Source organism: Micropterus salmoides, unplaced genomic scaffold (genome assembly GCF_014851395.1).
Source record: "Micropterus salmoides isolate LMB-PRFRI ecotype aquatic unplaced genomic scaffold, ASM1485139v1 Ms_hic_scaffold_8, whole genome shotgun sequence".
Taxonomy (NCBI): Eukaryota; Metazoa; Chordata; class Actinopteri; order Centrarchiformes; family Centrarchidae; genus Micropterus; species Micropterus salmoides.
This window is the reverse complement of record NW_024044570.1, coordinates 12625298-12642604: the sequence shown is the minus strand read 5'-3', so window position 1 is coordinate 12642604 and position 17307 is coordinate 12625298. Positions and strand designations below refer to the sequence as shown.

General features: G+C 40.1%; 1 protein-coding gene across 1 annotated transcript in view; it reads right to left on the bottom strand.

Moving 5' to 3' along the window:
- The window catches only part of tubgcp6 (tubulin, gamma complex associated protein 6), a 30256-nt gene that overhangs the window by 6646 nt on the left and 6303 nt on the right, over positions 1-17307 (bottom strand). Inside the window, exons 6-20 of the mRNA XM_038705189.1 lie at positions 17048-17169; positions 16821-16884; positions 16610-16719; positions 16363-16454; positions 14628-14767; positions 11093-11242; positions 10422-10503; positions 9817-9905; positions 7838-7953; positions 6453-6591; positions 6267-6365; positions 4313-6158; positions 3320-3481; positions 1248-1416; positions 280-421 (exon numbers count right to left, since the gene is read on the bottom strand). Coding sequence (XP_038561117.1) covers positions 280-421; positions 1248-1416; positions 3320-3481; positions 4313-6158; positions 6267-6365; positions 6453-6591; positions 7838-7953; positions 9817-9905; positions 10422-10503; positions 11093-11242; positions 14628-14767; positions 16363-16454; positions 16610-16719; positions 16821-16884; positions 17048-17169 — 3522 coding nt within the window. The remainder of the gene's footprint in view (positions 1-279; positions 422-1247; positions 1417-3319; positions 3482-4312; positions 6159-6266; positions 6366-6452; positions 6592-7837; positions 7954-9816; positions 9906-10421; positions 10504-11092; positions 11243-14627; positions 14768-16362; positions 16455-16609; positions 16720-16820; positions 16885-17047; positions 17170-17307) is intronic.

Sequence of the window (17307 nt, the reverse complement as noted above, 5' to 3'; positions counted from 1 at the left end):
TAATCACTGAGTTTACAAGGTTACAGACACCCGCTCTCACATGGGTTTCACAGGCTAAAAGCAGATAACATTTAACGCATGCAGTGCTGAGTCAAAAAAAACAATCAAAAACCAGAAGAAGTTTGTTAAAAATTATATTGCATTCAAATTGAGACCAGGACCTTTGATATTATTCCAAGATATCCTTTCTTGTCCTCTCCTAGGACACAATATACACCATATATCTCCATATTTTAAATGTGCACAGAGATGACAGCGACACTTGTGAAAGAGCTTCACCTTTTCAAAGAGCAGGTCGCTGAGGGACTGTGCGAACTCGCCATCCTCCATCAGCAGGAAGTGGCGCAACGCCTCAAAGTGTCTTTCCACCCCCAACTCCACAAAGAAGTAGTCCACCACTGCCTTGTTCACCAAAGATACACTGGGGATGGAAGGTGGAGGAGAGAATGACCATGATGAGGAGAGAAATGTTCTGACACAAGACTCAGGATTGAAAATTATGCTGACTTGCAAATTTGATACAGGTTGTGAGGATGACAGACATCAGCCCAGCAGAAAGCTCAGGGAATATCCCGGTGCTTTTCACTTTTTTGGACGACTTCCTCTGTCCCATTACTTTAAATTATTCCTGAGCAATTCACATTTATATAACAGTGGGGTTTAGGGAAGGTTCCCTTTAACTGAAAAGTCAGCAGGGAAGAGATAAAAATAGAGTTGAAAATCTCTGGCAACCTCTGCTGCATCGTCTAAGCATGGGATGAAAACGTGTTAATAAAAATTTAGAGCGATGAAATCCAACGCTAAATATACTGCACCCCCTCTGTGTGCAGGAAGGCAGGAGAAAGCCATTTCTTTACACACAAAGGCTAAACTGCATGGTGTGCAGAAACATTGTAAGTGAAAACTGACAAGCTTGTCTGGAGTTCTGATGGAATTTCAACCAGAAAAAGGATCCTACGAAGATGGCTGGTAGTAAGAATTTAAATTATTCCTCCAGTGCAGAATGTGCATTCAACTACAGTTTAAGTGGCCTGAAGTAGCAAAAAAATGACAGGTGATCAGTGAAAACCTTACACCTGCATTTCTCTTAAACGTAGTATTTGGCTTCATAGGTAAAATAATATGTCTTTCTCAGACATTCAGAACTCATACTTGTAAACAAAAACACGTAATATGCTTACAAATGTGATGTTCTTATTCCCTCCCTAACACAAAACAGACCCTGCAGCTTTCTTTAAGTCACTCACTGTGTGATGAGCGGGGTAGTGACAGAGTGTTTTATCAGAACTGGCAGGGAAACCATCTCGCTGAGTTGGACAGCAGTGGTGTCAGTGGCTCTGCGGAGTGTGGGGTCCATAGGAAGGCCCCAGGGTCCCCGAGTTACCTGCTTCAGCAGCTGACACTCGGGGGACGAAGCTGTGTGAGAAGGAGATGACAGGCATGTTTGCTGAATAAACATCACTCTCACAACTGCAGAAAACAGTGTTGTTTTAAATAGCGCAAAGAAAAAATGGGATCTAGAGTCGAATGAAAAAGAAACAGAATAAAAAAAATCATCCAAGTAATATTTTTGCAAGTACAGATGGTAAAAATTGTATTAAATTATTTAACTGAGTAGAGCTGAAAGTGTTGATCTGTCAGAAAGTAATAGCAGTAATAATGCTACAAAGTCTCTGTTCCAATTTCTCAAATGTTAGATATTCACTTGAATATGTGAACTTGGTAAAAAATGTTATGAACCAAATGATTAAGTGAATAATTGATAATGAAAATAATTCTTAAAATTACGTTAGAGAGGAATCAAAACCTCTGACACAATCTCAACACACAGTTTTAAAGTTTATAGTATTTCCTGCAGCGCGGTTTCATTAAACAGCACTATATTGCACGTTGTTCCAGTTATTTTGTCCACTCTATATTTTATAGTAATACTGCCTGAATAATTAGGGCTCCTGACTTTGATCAGTAGTGTGGAAAATGTATTCGGCTGAGCACATTCTGATCGATTCCATGGAGATCCTGAAAGCTGGCATGAATAATAGCAGCATGATTGAACTACACTCGCAGAGTGAAAAAGACAGGATACTATTTTAACAAGCCATGATGCATCCCACCCAAACATAAACCCGACTTAATACCCTTATGAAATATCACTGCTTTTTATACAACCTCTGTGCCCGCTGATGGAGTAAATATTTAACAGCCTTTGGAAATACATCACTCGAGCATGTTTTAATTTACATGAAGTATAATCCACTGCTGTAAGGTGTATCGTTTTCATTTCTCTGCAGTTTGACATGATGTTTTGCTGCATTTCAAAAGATTTCTCATAAAAGTCATTTCAGAGACTTAATTGGTGAATTTGGAGAATAAACAGGCAGCACACACTGTACAACTCACCTTTGACCATGTATAAATTATGCTCATATTTTTCAATTAACAAATTCACGCTAAAGTCTACTTTACTTACATTTTTGTATTTTATTCAATTTATGGTATATTCATTTGATTTATGATTGGAATATAGTACCTACTTTACTTTGGCTGTAGCCCATGTGAATTGTTAATATAAAGTTTTAAATAAAGTTAAGCTTCTGTTAATGAGATGGCATTATCATGGGTTACCAGCAACCTTGTACAAAACATGCACAGATCTCAGTTTAGTTTGTGATACTACTGAACACAACATTGTACTAGTTTGTTGTTTGTCAACTGAGAACTACGCTACACTCAGTTGCCAGTTTATTAAGTACAGCTAACTAAAACTAATTCAGCCTAATACAACAAACATGAAGGTTATAATGTCCTGTGTCCTTTTTAAATGTAGTTTGTAGTGCTAGTGACTTGTGTTGTTATATATAAAGAGGTGCTTCTAAAATTTTGCTTACCCTCATTAATATAAACAGGGTGGACAAAATATTAGGAACACCTGTAAGTATAACGCAGTACAATTCAATGAAATGACAGACTCCAGCCATAAAATTACACCATGTGATACCATGGCATTGAATTCTCCTGAGAATGTATAATAAATAATAGTATGAATGGGGTAGTGATGGAGCAGTGGATAAGACACATGCCTTTGGTGTGAGAGACATGGGTTCAATACACTTAACCCCTAGTTTCTCCAGAGGCATGCAACCTCTGACATACAGTACTTAGTAATTTTAAGTCGTTTTGAATTTAAAAAAAGCATCAGCAAAATGAATAAATGTACACAAGTACACAAATACTCTTATCTTGAACATCACATTGTCCACAGTAACTATGACAGAAAGATTTATGGTTCCTTTGGCATAGTCACATGATTTCAACTAACCCATTAGGTTGTAGCAGTCTTCGTAGTATTCCACCTGGTACTGAGCACACAAAGCCAGGAGGTATTCCTGCTCAGACTTTTCTCCAGGGGACAATCCAAACCCCTCTGCCCAGGATGCCATGCTCTCGACCAGCTGTTCACCAGGGTGGTCAAACCTATAACCTGAAGCGAGATTTAAAACAGTTACTTTAGCATTGATGTATTTGTTAGGCACAATTCTTAACATCAATGGGTCAGAGCAAAAAAAATACCATATTTATCTATCCAAGTCTGTAAACATATAGGTTATTACTGTACATGGAAATACCGCACTAAGCTTTGTATGAAAAAAATACCAGAGTGAAGACAGGTTATTATTCTGAAGCCCTAAGGCACGAAGCCACCAACAACATTTGATATGAATATTATAATTTTAGATGAAATTTTGGAAGAAACATTTGAAAACGAAATAGACTCACAAGTAGGCCAAGATGGAGAGGATCTGGAAGCTAGGAATTGGAATCAAGCATTTTAAAACTCATTTCAAGTCAAAATATAATGAGTCCCCTGACTTATGTTGGAGGAGCTGTGGCTTGGTAGGTGACTTTTATATTTTGGGCCCTACCTTTCCATCTTTGCATCCTACCTGAGAACATACTAAATAATATTCTAAGCTATCAGTTAAAGAGGGAAAAAAAGATCACAGTCTCTTGGTCAAAGCCACAACCTCAAAATATTGCTCAGTGGAGAAGAAGAATTAATTTAGTTTAGATTAAACCAACTGAAAAATGTATTCATGAAGAACTATGTATTTAAGAGTAAAAACACTCTTTATTCCCATCAATTTACTTAATAATTATTATTCTTTAGTTCTATTAGTTGACAAGACAATCTCTATGTTTTTAGTTATTCTGTGTCTTGAGGCATTTAACAAGCATAACATGTTATACTATTCTCACAAAGTGGCACTTTGTGGCAGAATGTGTATCATTTAATATTATTCATTATCTTTACCATCTTCATTGTCCTCTGTCTTCTGCTGATGTCCACTATTGTTGCCCTTTACCACGCACCCAACTGCAAGTGAAGAATCTGATGAGTGGCCGTAAGTGCTGCCTGGTAGTCCAGAGGGTTGTGGCTCAGCCCCCAACACCACGCAACCCACCCCCAGCGCTGAATCAGAGGAGTGGCCGTAGGCGCTGCCGGGTAGTGGTGACTGAAGTGGTTCAGTTTTGGACACAACACATCCGATGCCTAAATTGGAGTCTGAAGAATGACCATGGGCACTGCCAGGTAGAGGAGAACGTTTGGGTTCACTTCCTGAAACTAAACATCCTGTACCCAACGCTGAGTCTGAGGAGTGACCGTAAGAGCTTCCAGGTAAAGCAGACAAGGCGGGTTCAGTTCCAGATACTGCACAGCCTGATTGAAGGGTACAGTCTGAGGCATGTCCATGTTTACTCAAACGAAGTCTTGCTTCAGGTATGTTAGACATAAACCCACCAACTTCTATATTAGCATCAGAAGAGTGCCCATGGATGCTGGGAGCGGGAAGTAGTGCAACAACATCCGAAACATTTTCTCCAACTTTAATGTGGGCATCTGAACTGTGACCATAAACGCTGAGGGAGGGCAGTTGGGCAACTACATCTGAAACATGTTCACCGACTTTGATGTGGGCATCTGAGACATGACCGTGGATATTTGGAGTAGGAAGAGGCGCAACAAAGTCTGAAATGTTTTCCCCAACTTTAATGTGAGCATCAGAAGAGTGACCATGAACACTGGAGGAACGTAGAGGAGCATCAACTTCCGAAACATGTTCTCCAATCTTCATGTGTGAATCCGAGGCATGGCCGTGGACGTTAGGAGATGGAAGAGTAGTTACTTCTGATGCAAACACTCCAATCTTTATGAGAGAATCAGAGGAATGTCCATGGATTCTAGCTGAAGGCTGCAGGGCAACATTATCTGAAACCAGCTTACCAGCTTTTAGGTGTGCACTGGAGACATGAATGTTTGGCAAAGACATAATTTCAGCAGCTTTCTCTTGAGCATCTGAGCTGTGGTCTTTAGTGCTTGCATCAGGTGATTCAATCCCACCACAGTCAGAAAGACTTGTTACTGCTTTGTGTAGGGAAGGGACAGTATCAACCACATCATCTTCTTTTGAAGCCTCAACAGATTTCCCATTATCCTCATTTGCCTTGACTTTACTTTCCAAATTCCTTATTTCAGTCGTCTGTTCTATAATAGATGCAACTTCCATCTGCTTGTTGTATGTCACTAAGCCACTCCCATCTACTAGTTGCACTGAGGCATGAGAGGGATGTCCATAAATGCTTGCTTTAGATGTATTTTGGGGCTCCTCTAGGGTGTGCTGGCCTAGAAGAAGGCTAGATTTGGAGGCTTGGCTAAAGAGGCTGGCTTTGGGGAGAGTCTCCTGGACTTGAGACATGTTCCCTCCTATGGGAATGTGAGAAAAAGAGGGGTGGTTTTGGATCAAGTCAGGCTGGACTGCAGGTCCCCAGCGAGGCCTGGGCTGGGCTGAGGCTTGGCCAGTGATACCCTCAAGTGGACTAAATGGGGCACTGAAGTCATAGTCTACTAGTTGTGCTGTAGGACACACTTCAGGTAGGTCAGAGCCAATCTCCTGCAGGGCCATGTCCACCTGCTGACTGTCAGGATTTGGTGACTTAGGGAAAAAATCACTGATGTCAATGTCCTCAGAAATGAGGACGGGGTCTACTGTAAAGGGGGTGAGGGTGGAATCAGACAATGGGTAAGGTGGTGGTGAAACAGCATCAGCTTCTTGAGTCTTCGCTGGCTGCTGTTCACACAGATCCTGAGTGGGTAATTCCTGTAGAGAGAAGATACTAAAAAGGACGTCTACAGCACACACTTTCAAAGAGCATAATTAAGTGGAAAGACGAGGGGATTCATGTCAAAAAATGGTGTGTTGTCATACCAGTGTTGGTTGTGTTGCAGTCTGCTGTGCTGAGGGAACAGATGGCAATACTTCACTGGGAGGTCTCGCCTGGCCTAAGGGATATTTTTCTAACATTGTCTGGAAAGAAGCCATGAGAGCATTGGTTAAAATTACTTTCCTTACCTTAAATAATAAACTCTTTTTCCTTCTTAATTTATTACAAACCTGAATCTGATGGCTGTCATGCATGAAGAACTGAGCACGGGCTTCATCAAGTCTCATTCTCTGCACTCGCCACATGGCCCGCCTCTCTCTTCGAGCTGCTTCCTCTGAAAGACGGCTGTACTGAGCAATCAGCTCCTTCCTACAATTTGAGTGTAGTAACACACAAGGTACAAGTAAATTATTTGGCTTGGAGTGTTTTATCCAGAGCAACCTGCAGTCTAGGAAATGGTTTATGTCATGTGGAGCTGCAACTAACAATTATTTTCATCGATTAATTGGCAGATTATTTTATTGATCAATAAATCATTGCGTAAACAAAATAAATAAACAAACAGAGTCAAGAGTATGTCTTCAAATGTCTTGTTTTGTCCTTTTTCGTTAGGAAATTTCTCAAAATCATAAATTATTTATCAATTATCATAGTGACTGGATCATTTTCTGTTGATCAATTAGTCGATGAATCGTTGCAGCTCTAATGACGAGACACATGGCTTTTTTCCTTAAAGCTAGGGAAGGCAATTTATTTCAGAAGCATTTTTGTTAATATTTATGGAAATTCTTTTTACAACCCAACAGCAATCAATAAATCAAATGCTCCGATACCAAAAATGAAAACAATCCAGTATCTGTTGCAGGACTGTAATAATCATTTGTCCAAAGGAAATGATTGGCTGGCCTACCGGCCTGTCTGTCTGTCTACCTACCTGCGCGGACTCTGCCTGTGCACTCATGTGCATGAAAATGTGTTTTGAGGGAGTGGCTTTGAAGGGACTTGAAAGGAAGGGGTGGGATTTTTTTCCCAGTTGGATACACAATCTAGCTGTCTCTTGCTAGTTTCTCCAGTGTTACCTACCCTAGTTTGAACTGAGTGCCACTTTGATGATTTATAAACAATTAATCAGTCCTGCAAAATATGAATTCCATGTTTTTCCTCAATGGATACTAAATAATTTCACAGCACATCCCAAATGATAAGGTATTTAAACCTAGAAACCTTACAACAAAAAATACTGCAAGGCAGGAATGATAAAGGGAGCCAAAATAAATTGGTTATGGGGAAAGGCTGTAGGGGACGGGCACTTACTTCAGTTTTGGTAAGCTCTGACCTCAAGAACCCATCAAGCTAACCAACAACTTTTAGCCATCTGATGGAAATCTATTTGTGCCGTGCTTGTATTACAGGATCTGATCTCACATTTGCTCACGCTGTAATCCCAACTGCAAGGAAAGTCCGCTTAAATATCCCACACAGATGGAACTCGTGTCCCATCATGTTTGCACATGGTCAGTTCATATATTCTAGATCAAATAAAATCTTAACAGAGATTAATAAATCATCAACAAAATGTTAACATCTCTAGCAGCAGCTGTAAAAACAGTCAGACCTGGCTCTCTGCTCCAGTTGCTCCTCCAGGGCTTGTAGTCTCTTCTCTCTGTCCCTCAGCTCTCTGGCAAAGCTGAAGTCATCCTCCTCCTGCTTTTTCTTGGCTGCACTTCGCCACTGGTGCCAAACACACACAAATACACACACATTTATCATTGCTTTCAGCTTCTAAAATAGGCATCAAAAGCTGTATGAATCCAAATATCTGTTAATTTTGTTGTCATTTTTTCCCCATCATACATTTCTGATCTAACAGATGTGTTGACATTTTGTGTCTACAATCAAGATTTTTTTATCATAACAATGATGAATAACAAAGTGGAAACAATACGACAATGTGAAAGGGGTCTCTCTTAGAGATGAACTTACAGAGAATTATCACCAAAATCTACCGCTCCCCTGTGTTTTATACACAATTTCAGCTCATTGTTTAGTCTGTGAAGGTTCTCATTCAAGGGCAACAGTTGCCCTTTGAACTCTACCTTCGTTGTATTGTTTAGCTACTGTTTTGGTTCACTGTCACCTCTCTCGTAGCATCATTTTCAGCTGCAGCAGCTCTAAAACCCCACTGTACTACCTGCTCAGCAACACACAGCAGACGGACCCAGTTAACAACAAGCTGGTGAACATAGTGGAGCATTTAGCAGCTAAAGATCCAGAAAATTTCCCCAGGAATTGAAATTGGTAGGGATAACATGACTCCAAATGAATGATGTACCTCTGTGTTTGCTAGATGGGTAATAAGCAACTGTTCCACTTTAAAAAGGTAATTTTGTAAAACTAAAAAAAGAAGGTAGATTAGCCCTTCAATGTCTGAGGGATTATTATAAACCATTTCAAATTCGGCCACTAAACTCAACTACAGATCAAGATGAAAACAGATCATCAGCTCATTGGGAAGGCTCTATCAGTTTACACGGTTGGAGACCCCTCATTAACTAGTCATCTTTCAGACCCCAATAACCCTTGGATAACTAGCTCCCTAAAGATACAGAATTAAACAATTTAATTAATTACTAATTAAAAGTGGATGGCAGGACTGAAATCTTGAAATGGTTTGCCTATGACCCGTACTTCATGCCCAGTAAAATTTACTCGAGGTAGAGAAGCTTAAGGACAACTTAAATCTGCAGAATCAGGATCAATAGGTTTGATTTACAAATCAGATTTTTTTTGGCAATAAATTTCCAAATGATGACACCACAATGGGAGAAGAAATCCATGATATTTTTCAAAAAGCCGCTTACAGACACTACTTACCAAAAAGTAATATCTAGATTATATTTTGCTTTAAAAAAAAAAAAAAACACCACACACTCTGAATATTAAAGCAAGATGGTAAGTATAGGGTAATTACAATAACACTGTAATAATAGGACAGGATCCGCAGACAGCAATGGTTAATGAGAAACTTTCCCTCCTGGAGAGAATTTAGCCGGAAGAATGTGACTCAGTTCGTCTGTAATAGTCTCCAGCCCAAAAGACTAACTACTCTAATCAAACTGTGCAGAGGCTAACCACTTTCACACTGCATGCAATCTGTTATTGTCCCTATGTGGCTCCATTTTGGAAAAGTGCCCATAGTGTCCTGCAGGCAGGTTTTAAGACAAAAATCTATTTTACCTTTAATATCATGTACATGTAATAAGTAAATAAGAAAAAGAAAATGTCATTTTGTGCTCACCACTTGTTTCTACTGCCTCAAAGTGGCCAAAAATAATTAGTCATTGCAAGTTTAACATTACTATCAAGCTATAAGAGACTGCTTTGGTTGCGCTCCTAAACAGACAATCTTTACTTCCACACTTAAGAACACATACTCACCATTTTACTTTCTCACACATTTCTCGTCAATATATACATAAATCAGTGTTTCCCACATTTATTTGGGCAGGACACCCAGGTATATAAAGGGTCGCCAAATAAACAGACAGGTGGGGCAAGCTAGTGTGTTTGCATGTGGGGAAAAAGAGAACCTACCTCTTGCTCCTGTTCCAGGTGCTGTTTCAGCTCCTCAAAACGCTCCCTCTTTATGGCCTCCTCAGCCAGACGTTGTGACACCTGCCGCCCTACAGGAGTTGAGAGAGATAACAGTGGGCTGCTTAACCCCCAACATAGAAAAGTACATAACATCTCTGTTTCTATCGCATGCACACACACACACAGAACAACATTACCATCTGTCTCATACACACAAACACAAATATGTCTTTGCCAAGACACGCAAAGAGCACCAGACTAGAACAATCTCTCCCAAACTTTGCCACACATCTTTTGGAGTAATAAATGACGTGAGGAGTTTACTAAACAAGCAATGATTAGATATCACAGCACATAAAATTGGAAGCCGTACACAGCTTTCCTCACTACTCCTGACCTTGTGCATCTCTGCTGCTCTCCTGGGAGGAATGAACAGAGTTGAAAGAAACTCTCGTAGTCAAAAGTCAACAAGATAGTTTGGGTTATACTCAGAGCTGAGCCTTTTGTTAAAAGTATACTTAGCCAGATGGGGAGAGCATATACATCAAGCACTATATAAAATTATACTCGCAGTGTGTGATTGCGTGTGTAAGTGTAACACTAACCGCGGATGCTCTCCAGGGTTTTGGCTGCTGACTCTCTGACCTGATCAATCAGCTCCTGGCGTGCCTGCTCTGCTCGCTGGGCCTTACAATAGATGGACAAGAAAATCATCATTAACAAAGATCTATCTGCCTGCCCTGTAGCTCACCTCTTCTCCCCCACTTCTGCCAGTCAGCAGCGCGCGCGCACACACACACACACACACACACACACACACACACACACACACACACAATATAGGCCATACAAACCAGATTGTTACACTAAATCAAGCAGCATGCAAGCCCCAGACTTCAGCTGCATCATTTTAATGACTCGCTGCTGAAATTCTCAGTACTTGAGGGGCGGTGTCACCATCATGGATCATGTTATGTAAAAAAGAAAAAAAACACCTCTCTCCGTCTTAAGGAACAATACCTGTGTAATGACTGCAGGTTTGCCTTCCCTCCGTAAAGTTTAAAACTCAATTTAAGTCAGCTAGCGGAGACATAATGGTGTCTTTATTAAAAGGTAATACACCATGTTGACTGCCATGTCTACTAAGATTTGTTCCACATGAAACACTCTTGTCAGATATAACTGAGAAGGAGCAATATTAACAAAAGCTCAGACTTTAAAATACATCACAGGTAAGATGCTATTGCATGGGAACAATATGCTTGTGTCTCAGTACTTGCTCCTCCCTGCTGATGGCGCTGTGCTTAGCAATCCTCTCCATTCGTCCACGGTACACAGCACAGTCCCTCTCAATCTCCTCTACCTCCTGGATGGAGAAGGTGACAGCAATGCGAGGCACTGGCAGCTCCGACCAGCAGATGTAGTGCTGCGGACACAAGTGAAAAGTTAGTACTATATTGACTATAAAGAAGGTTCATTGTTATTAAGTGTTAATTCTGGGGCCTATACTATGAAGCAAGTTCAGCAGTCCCAGTTAACTCGCAAACTTTAAATCCTGTTTGTAGTATGTGCCCCTAATGTCTTATTTTGATGACATCATGTGTTTTCATATCACAGACCCCAAAATTTCCGCACAGTAAACCAGTAGTGCAGTGGTCGGCAACAAGCGGCCCGTGGGCCAAAGCTGGCCTGCCAGTAATAATATCTGGCCCGTGGCCAGATTACTTTCATAGCAGCAAAAAACAAACAAACAAAAAAACATTTAGCTATGGCGGCTGGTGCTGAAACAGATCTCAGTCATGACAGCAAAAGTTACTCACATAATCACTTCCTCTTAAGTGATTGTGCCTACAAAATAAAAGCGTGAGAACATCTTTGCAGCAGTACTTTAATAGTGTTTAATTGGAAGCTTTTACTTTGAAAACTTCTGAAGGAAATTCAAAAGAGTCTCTGGCTTGCATGACACACCTCTTAAAAAGCTGTTAGAAAACGTGAGATCGGATTCAACTGACTGAGAAATGCAGGAATTTCATCTGCCTTGAGATACTGGGGAAATGAAAATAAGCATCCATAGGTTGATGTGGACCAATCGCCATGAGGCACACTATCCTAAACATGCTTAAATGTGAATATGTAAAATGATCTCTTTATAATCAATATGTTGAAAAGGGAGAGAAATAATGGTTGCAGCAGGTCCTGTGCACTACTGACTGAGCTAAATAGGCACGCAGTAAATGACAGACTATAAATTATAAATTGACTATGTTCTGGCCGGCCATTTAATGACTTGAAAAAAATTTGGTCCAATGCCAGACTTATTTGCCACCGCTGCAGAAGTGCATAAGGTGTTTCATTCAAAACAGCAGCCACAATGTATGTTATTTAGTCTTTTTATTTTTTAAGATTTGGGGGGGGCACTTCTGCTTTATTATGATGGTGATTGCTGTAGAGGGACATGAAACGCAGGGGAAAGAGAGAGGTGATGACATGCAGCAAAGGGCTCGATGTACACACTCTACAAGGCGAGATGTGCATTTTTTGTAAAAAATCCTTCATCTCAACTGAAACAGGCACCATGGCGGGTGCTGGGATCGCCCCAGGACGAGAAGAAAGAAAGCTGGGATAGTAGCCAGGCTGGCCCAGCTTACACTTGAGGCTGCTCCTGGCTAATGTCCAGTCTGAAATTGACTGCTCAGGCATAATCAAAAACTTGTGTTACTGTGCCCCATATTCACAGAGACCTCCCCCATCAACATCAAGCACTTGACGGGCGGACCATGTTCTGAGCAGACAGAGGGCAAGATGAGAGGAGGCAGACATGTGTTTACATCAACGATGCTTTGTGCTCAAACGCAGTCAAAGTTGATGGACACCGTTTTCCAAATGTCAGGCTTTTTATGTGAAGATGAAAACCATATTATCATCACTATCTTGTTACTTTAATTAAAATGTACTGTAGAATTAGTTCTTGGATGTTATATGTGTATGTATATAGATAACTGTATAGGTCTATATTGTTTTATTTTTATGTTACCCTATCCTAATATAAATGTAATGATCTGTTATGTTTTATGTGCATAGCATGAAGGGACTACAAACTTTCATTTCGTTGTACAACCTTGTATTTAATGATAAATAAACTACCTTGATCAAACCAACTGGATAGCCCTCTCACCTCTGCATGTTTTTCAATCTACAATTTCACATGCGTTCATAGCCATCTTGTAGTACGTACAGGAATAATAAACCCCAACACAAATGGAAATTAGCATACAGAGAAACACTATAGTTACAGAATGCCAATTAGTCAGAAGCATGGGCCCTGGAGTTTAGGTCAGGTAGGTCGAGTCATAAAAAAACATTATGTGCTGGTGAATCAGCAGGCGAGTCACAGAGAAGTGAGGAAATGAAATACAATTAGATTACATAAAAACTGAGACTTTCTATTTGTCTGACACTAACTGTCGTCATGCCAAGTGAGGGGTCTATACCTATACAAAGACAACTCCTAGGGTTTTATACAGGTGCTTTGCAGCCAGTAGTGCTTGGAATCACACTGACAATAGTTAGTGCACAATACCCATGGCATTACCATACAGGCAGTTCTGAAATACAGTATATCGTATAAATGGCTCAGATAGCACTTTTCTACCTTTACGGACAAAGCAATTTGCATCTTATTCACTCATTCACACACACACTCACATGTAATGCGCTGGCATGCCAGGCTCAACAACACTTCGTCATGTGGACAGTCACAGTGGGCGGCTGTGGCATTACCTCCAGAGCCATTACTGCTTTTCCTTGTCTTACAGTATAGTAAACTGAGTATGTTTCAGTTTTGGACAGTTGTTCAGCAAAACAAAAAGCAATTTAGAGAAGTCAAAATTAAATTATGATGGACATTTTTTGTACTATTTTCTGATGTTTTATGAAAATATCATTATTTGCAGCCCTAATTTAAGAATGCCAATAACAATGAGAATTTTGTTCTTGATCAATTAAAAAAAAATTTCGATACAATATCAGAAAAAAATGGAAAATGCTTATCAAACTTCTTCTCCTGCCATCTTCAAATGTCTTGTTATTTGACCAACAGTTAAAACCCCCAGAATATTCAGTTTACATTGATAACATTATGCAGCTTAAATGACTTAAACGATTATCCAAACAGATAGTTAATTGATTAATCGACTAATCATTTCACCCCTATATACTTCACAATGGCACTGTCACAATAGAGAAAAATTTATATCTAAAATGTCAATATTTGGCAATATTATTGGCAAGTCTGTAGAGACAGAGAGCAGGGAAGTTCAAAGTTCAAATGTCTGCAATGCACGAGGAAAACACCTCTGGCTCAGTACAAATAGAGAATTTATCACAGAACTGAAGCATGTGTATTGATGACATTTTGTAATAGCCTGTATGCCCATATGTCGCAGTATTGATTATTTGTCCGATCCCCTTTGGGCAGTATGGATTTCCAAATGGGTAGAATCACTGTTGTGGCAGGGAGATAATTGAGGAGTATATGTGGATTGTGTGCTGATCTGTGCGTCACTAAGCCAACACAGTACACTGAACGGCTGTTAACAGCATGAAAAACAGATCAAAGATGGCAGGATAATCTTAAGGATAAACATTTTATATGCCTAATTTATTCACTGCAAACAACAGACAAAAATTCTCTTTGTACTGAATAAATTAAGAATAGAATTTAGTTAAATGTATCGGTATCTTCACACAACATTCAGCTGCATAAAATCTTCCGTCTGCATATATGAATGTTTTAAATGTGCAAAACAAACCTGTGGGCAGCAGATCTTGAGGAGGTTGATGGTCTTTCCACAGACGTAGACGTCATTGCCGATGTGTCTCAGGAAGGTGGGCACACAATCCTCCACATCCTTTGAGATCAGAGTGTAGCCTTGGAGCCAGAAGTGTTTGTCTGCAGAAATTCAAAGACACCTATTACACTCTGTTCTACAATTTGGACCAAGTAGTTTGAGTGGTCCATTATGCCTCGGACAACAGTACAACACTCACAAACTGAAGTACAAAAAGCAATAGTCGTGGAATAATACTCCAAGGCCTGCACTTCACTCAAAACTTTTCCTTATTAGTATGACTTACGGGGCATGACAAAACTCTGGCCGCTTGAATTAACACTTGGAAATTGTTAGTGCTTAGCTCAGTGATCCTAAGCAAAAAGCATAAGAGAACATGAATGCCCTGAGCTTCCGGAGCTCTTTACAGAAAGCCTGAGGCTTGCCAAGAAAGCTTAGCTGCTGATTGCTTCCCTGGCCGATGGACTTCGAGGAGAACAATGACATTTGTGTGTCCTCCAAAAAGCAGGAGCGAGAAGTGCAGAGGTTCACAGCAGGAGTTGATGAGGTGTAACTGATGAGCAAATGAACCTCTAAGCCAGACAAAGCAGAGGTGATAGTCTGACCTTGAATAGGGTGTTGCATGACATACAATATTTGGACTGGCAGCAATGATATATAAAACCATATTTATGGAGTACTGTCAACATGAAGCAGTTACAGTGTGTACGCATTTGGGGATAGGTTTTGACTACGATTATTCGAATAAACAATTCCCTCATCCAAGGCTACAACTAACGATTATTTTCATTATTGATTCATCTGCAGATAAGTTTCTCTTTTTGTCTATAAAATGACAGAAGATATAGAAAAATGCCCAGTTATTTTGCCAGAGCTCAAATGTCTTGTTGTGTCTGCCCAAGATGCTCAGTGTGCTATCAGATATGACAAAGGAAAGCATCAAATCCCTTACATTTGAAAAGCTGATGCCAGGAAAAGTTGAGCATTTCTACTTATTTTTACCTTAATGATATCAATGATCAATTATCAAAATAGTTTCTAATACATTTTATGGACTATTCGACTTATGGATTTTGTTACCTCTATCCAAACATTTATTGATATCAAAAACAACTGTTAGTCGCAGCCCTCATTTTAACCCTCACAATAACATTTTGACTTGAGCTGTAACACATGATTGTGTCTCTATATCAAACATTGAATATTAAAATCTATTATTTATCTGCCCTGCAAGCATCATCTCTCAACTCTACTCTGCGCTGCTTAAAGAGCCAACTCATTAATTAGACTAAAAATATATTCAGCTAGTCCAGATTTGTCAAGGGCAATTACAATTACAGAGCAGATATGTAAGAAAAATATAATTTATTTCAGAGAATGTTTTGTTCTAGCCAGCATGGTGTACAACTGAAAAGAATAAAGGAACCTTATCTATTTGTGTTTGTCCCTGTGGCTTACTGAGCGGAGATGGCTCTGGTCTCCACAGCTGTGGTAGCTGATGCTGTTTCCCACTGATTATCATCCAATAACTTCATGACATCCTTTATAGAAACAAGGACAAATCCGACTAGGCAATAAAGGCTGTAATGAAATCTATTTTTTTCTTCTAGACAATCTGTCTGGCAGGCTTTTCATTTTCAGAACCTGCTGACAGAAACCAAAGTGTTTATGCGACGGCGTTTGTGTGTCGTCTCACCTCTGAAGCTGAGATAGTCCTCATTGACCTGGATCATGAATTCTCCGTAAACATCTCGAAACACGCCGTTATACACCCAGTCAGACACAAACCTAAGTGAAGCACAGTAAACACAGTCCAGACAATCCATGCAAAAAAGATCAATAGAGCAAGCTCTGCATATCAATGAAGTAAGGTCATGTACTTGGTTTCTATTATTTTAATTTAAAGAGAAAATGGCATTTGTGTGAGAAGCTTATTGACTGACCGTGTATAAGGCTCACAGCTGCTCTTCAGCAGCGATAGCAGGACTGGATAGTTCTCGTTGCTGCAGTTATTCTGTGCTTCATTGTACAGGTAGGACAGTAGTTTAACACCCTGAGGAGAGCCACATGGCAGTGAGCTGACACCCCATCTGATAGGCTAAAGACAGCCGTGATGAATGACATATTGCAGTTTGCAGATAAAAAAGCACTTACCACAGGGAAGGTAGCCTGGCCTGCACCCAAAGGCCCATCTACACAGCACAGTTCTGACAGGTACCTTAGATTAAAAGAAAGTAGAGATTTTTTTTTTTGATCTGAGATGATATCTGCATCAAAGTCCTCTCAGTCGGGACACAACTGTGTCGACTCGGTGAGGTTGAGTTTCAAAAGTGTTGAATTTACACTGGACACCAGCATCAAAAAACTGGATTTGACCTCACCTTAGTTGGCGGCCCACTTTGCGGAAGAGGAAGCCAATAGTCAACAGGCTGAGGATGGGCGGAGTGCTAAGAACACAAGCCCTGTAGTAATGCAGATACTTCCGCAGACCACCTGTGAAAGCCTTGGAGAGAAACACACATTTGTTTAACTTTCATTATCTGTGCTGATGCAAAACCAATAATGTCACCTTACCTTGTTTATACATTGAGAAATACACTTGTACTAACTGCCCTTTTAGACATATTGTGCCCTTTGGTCT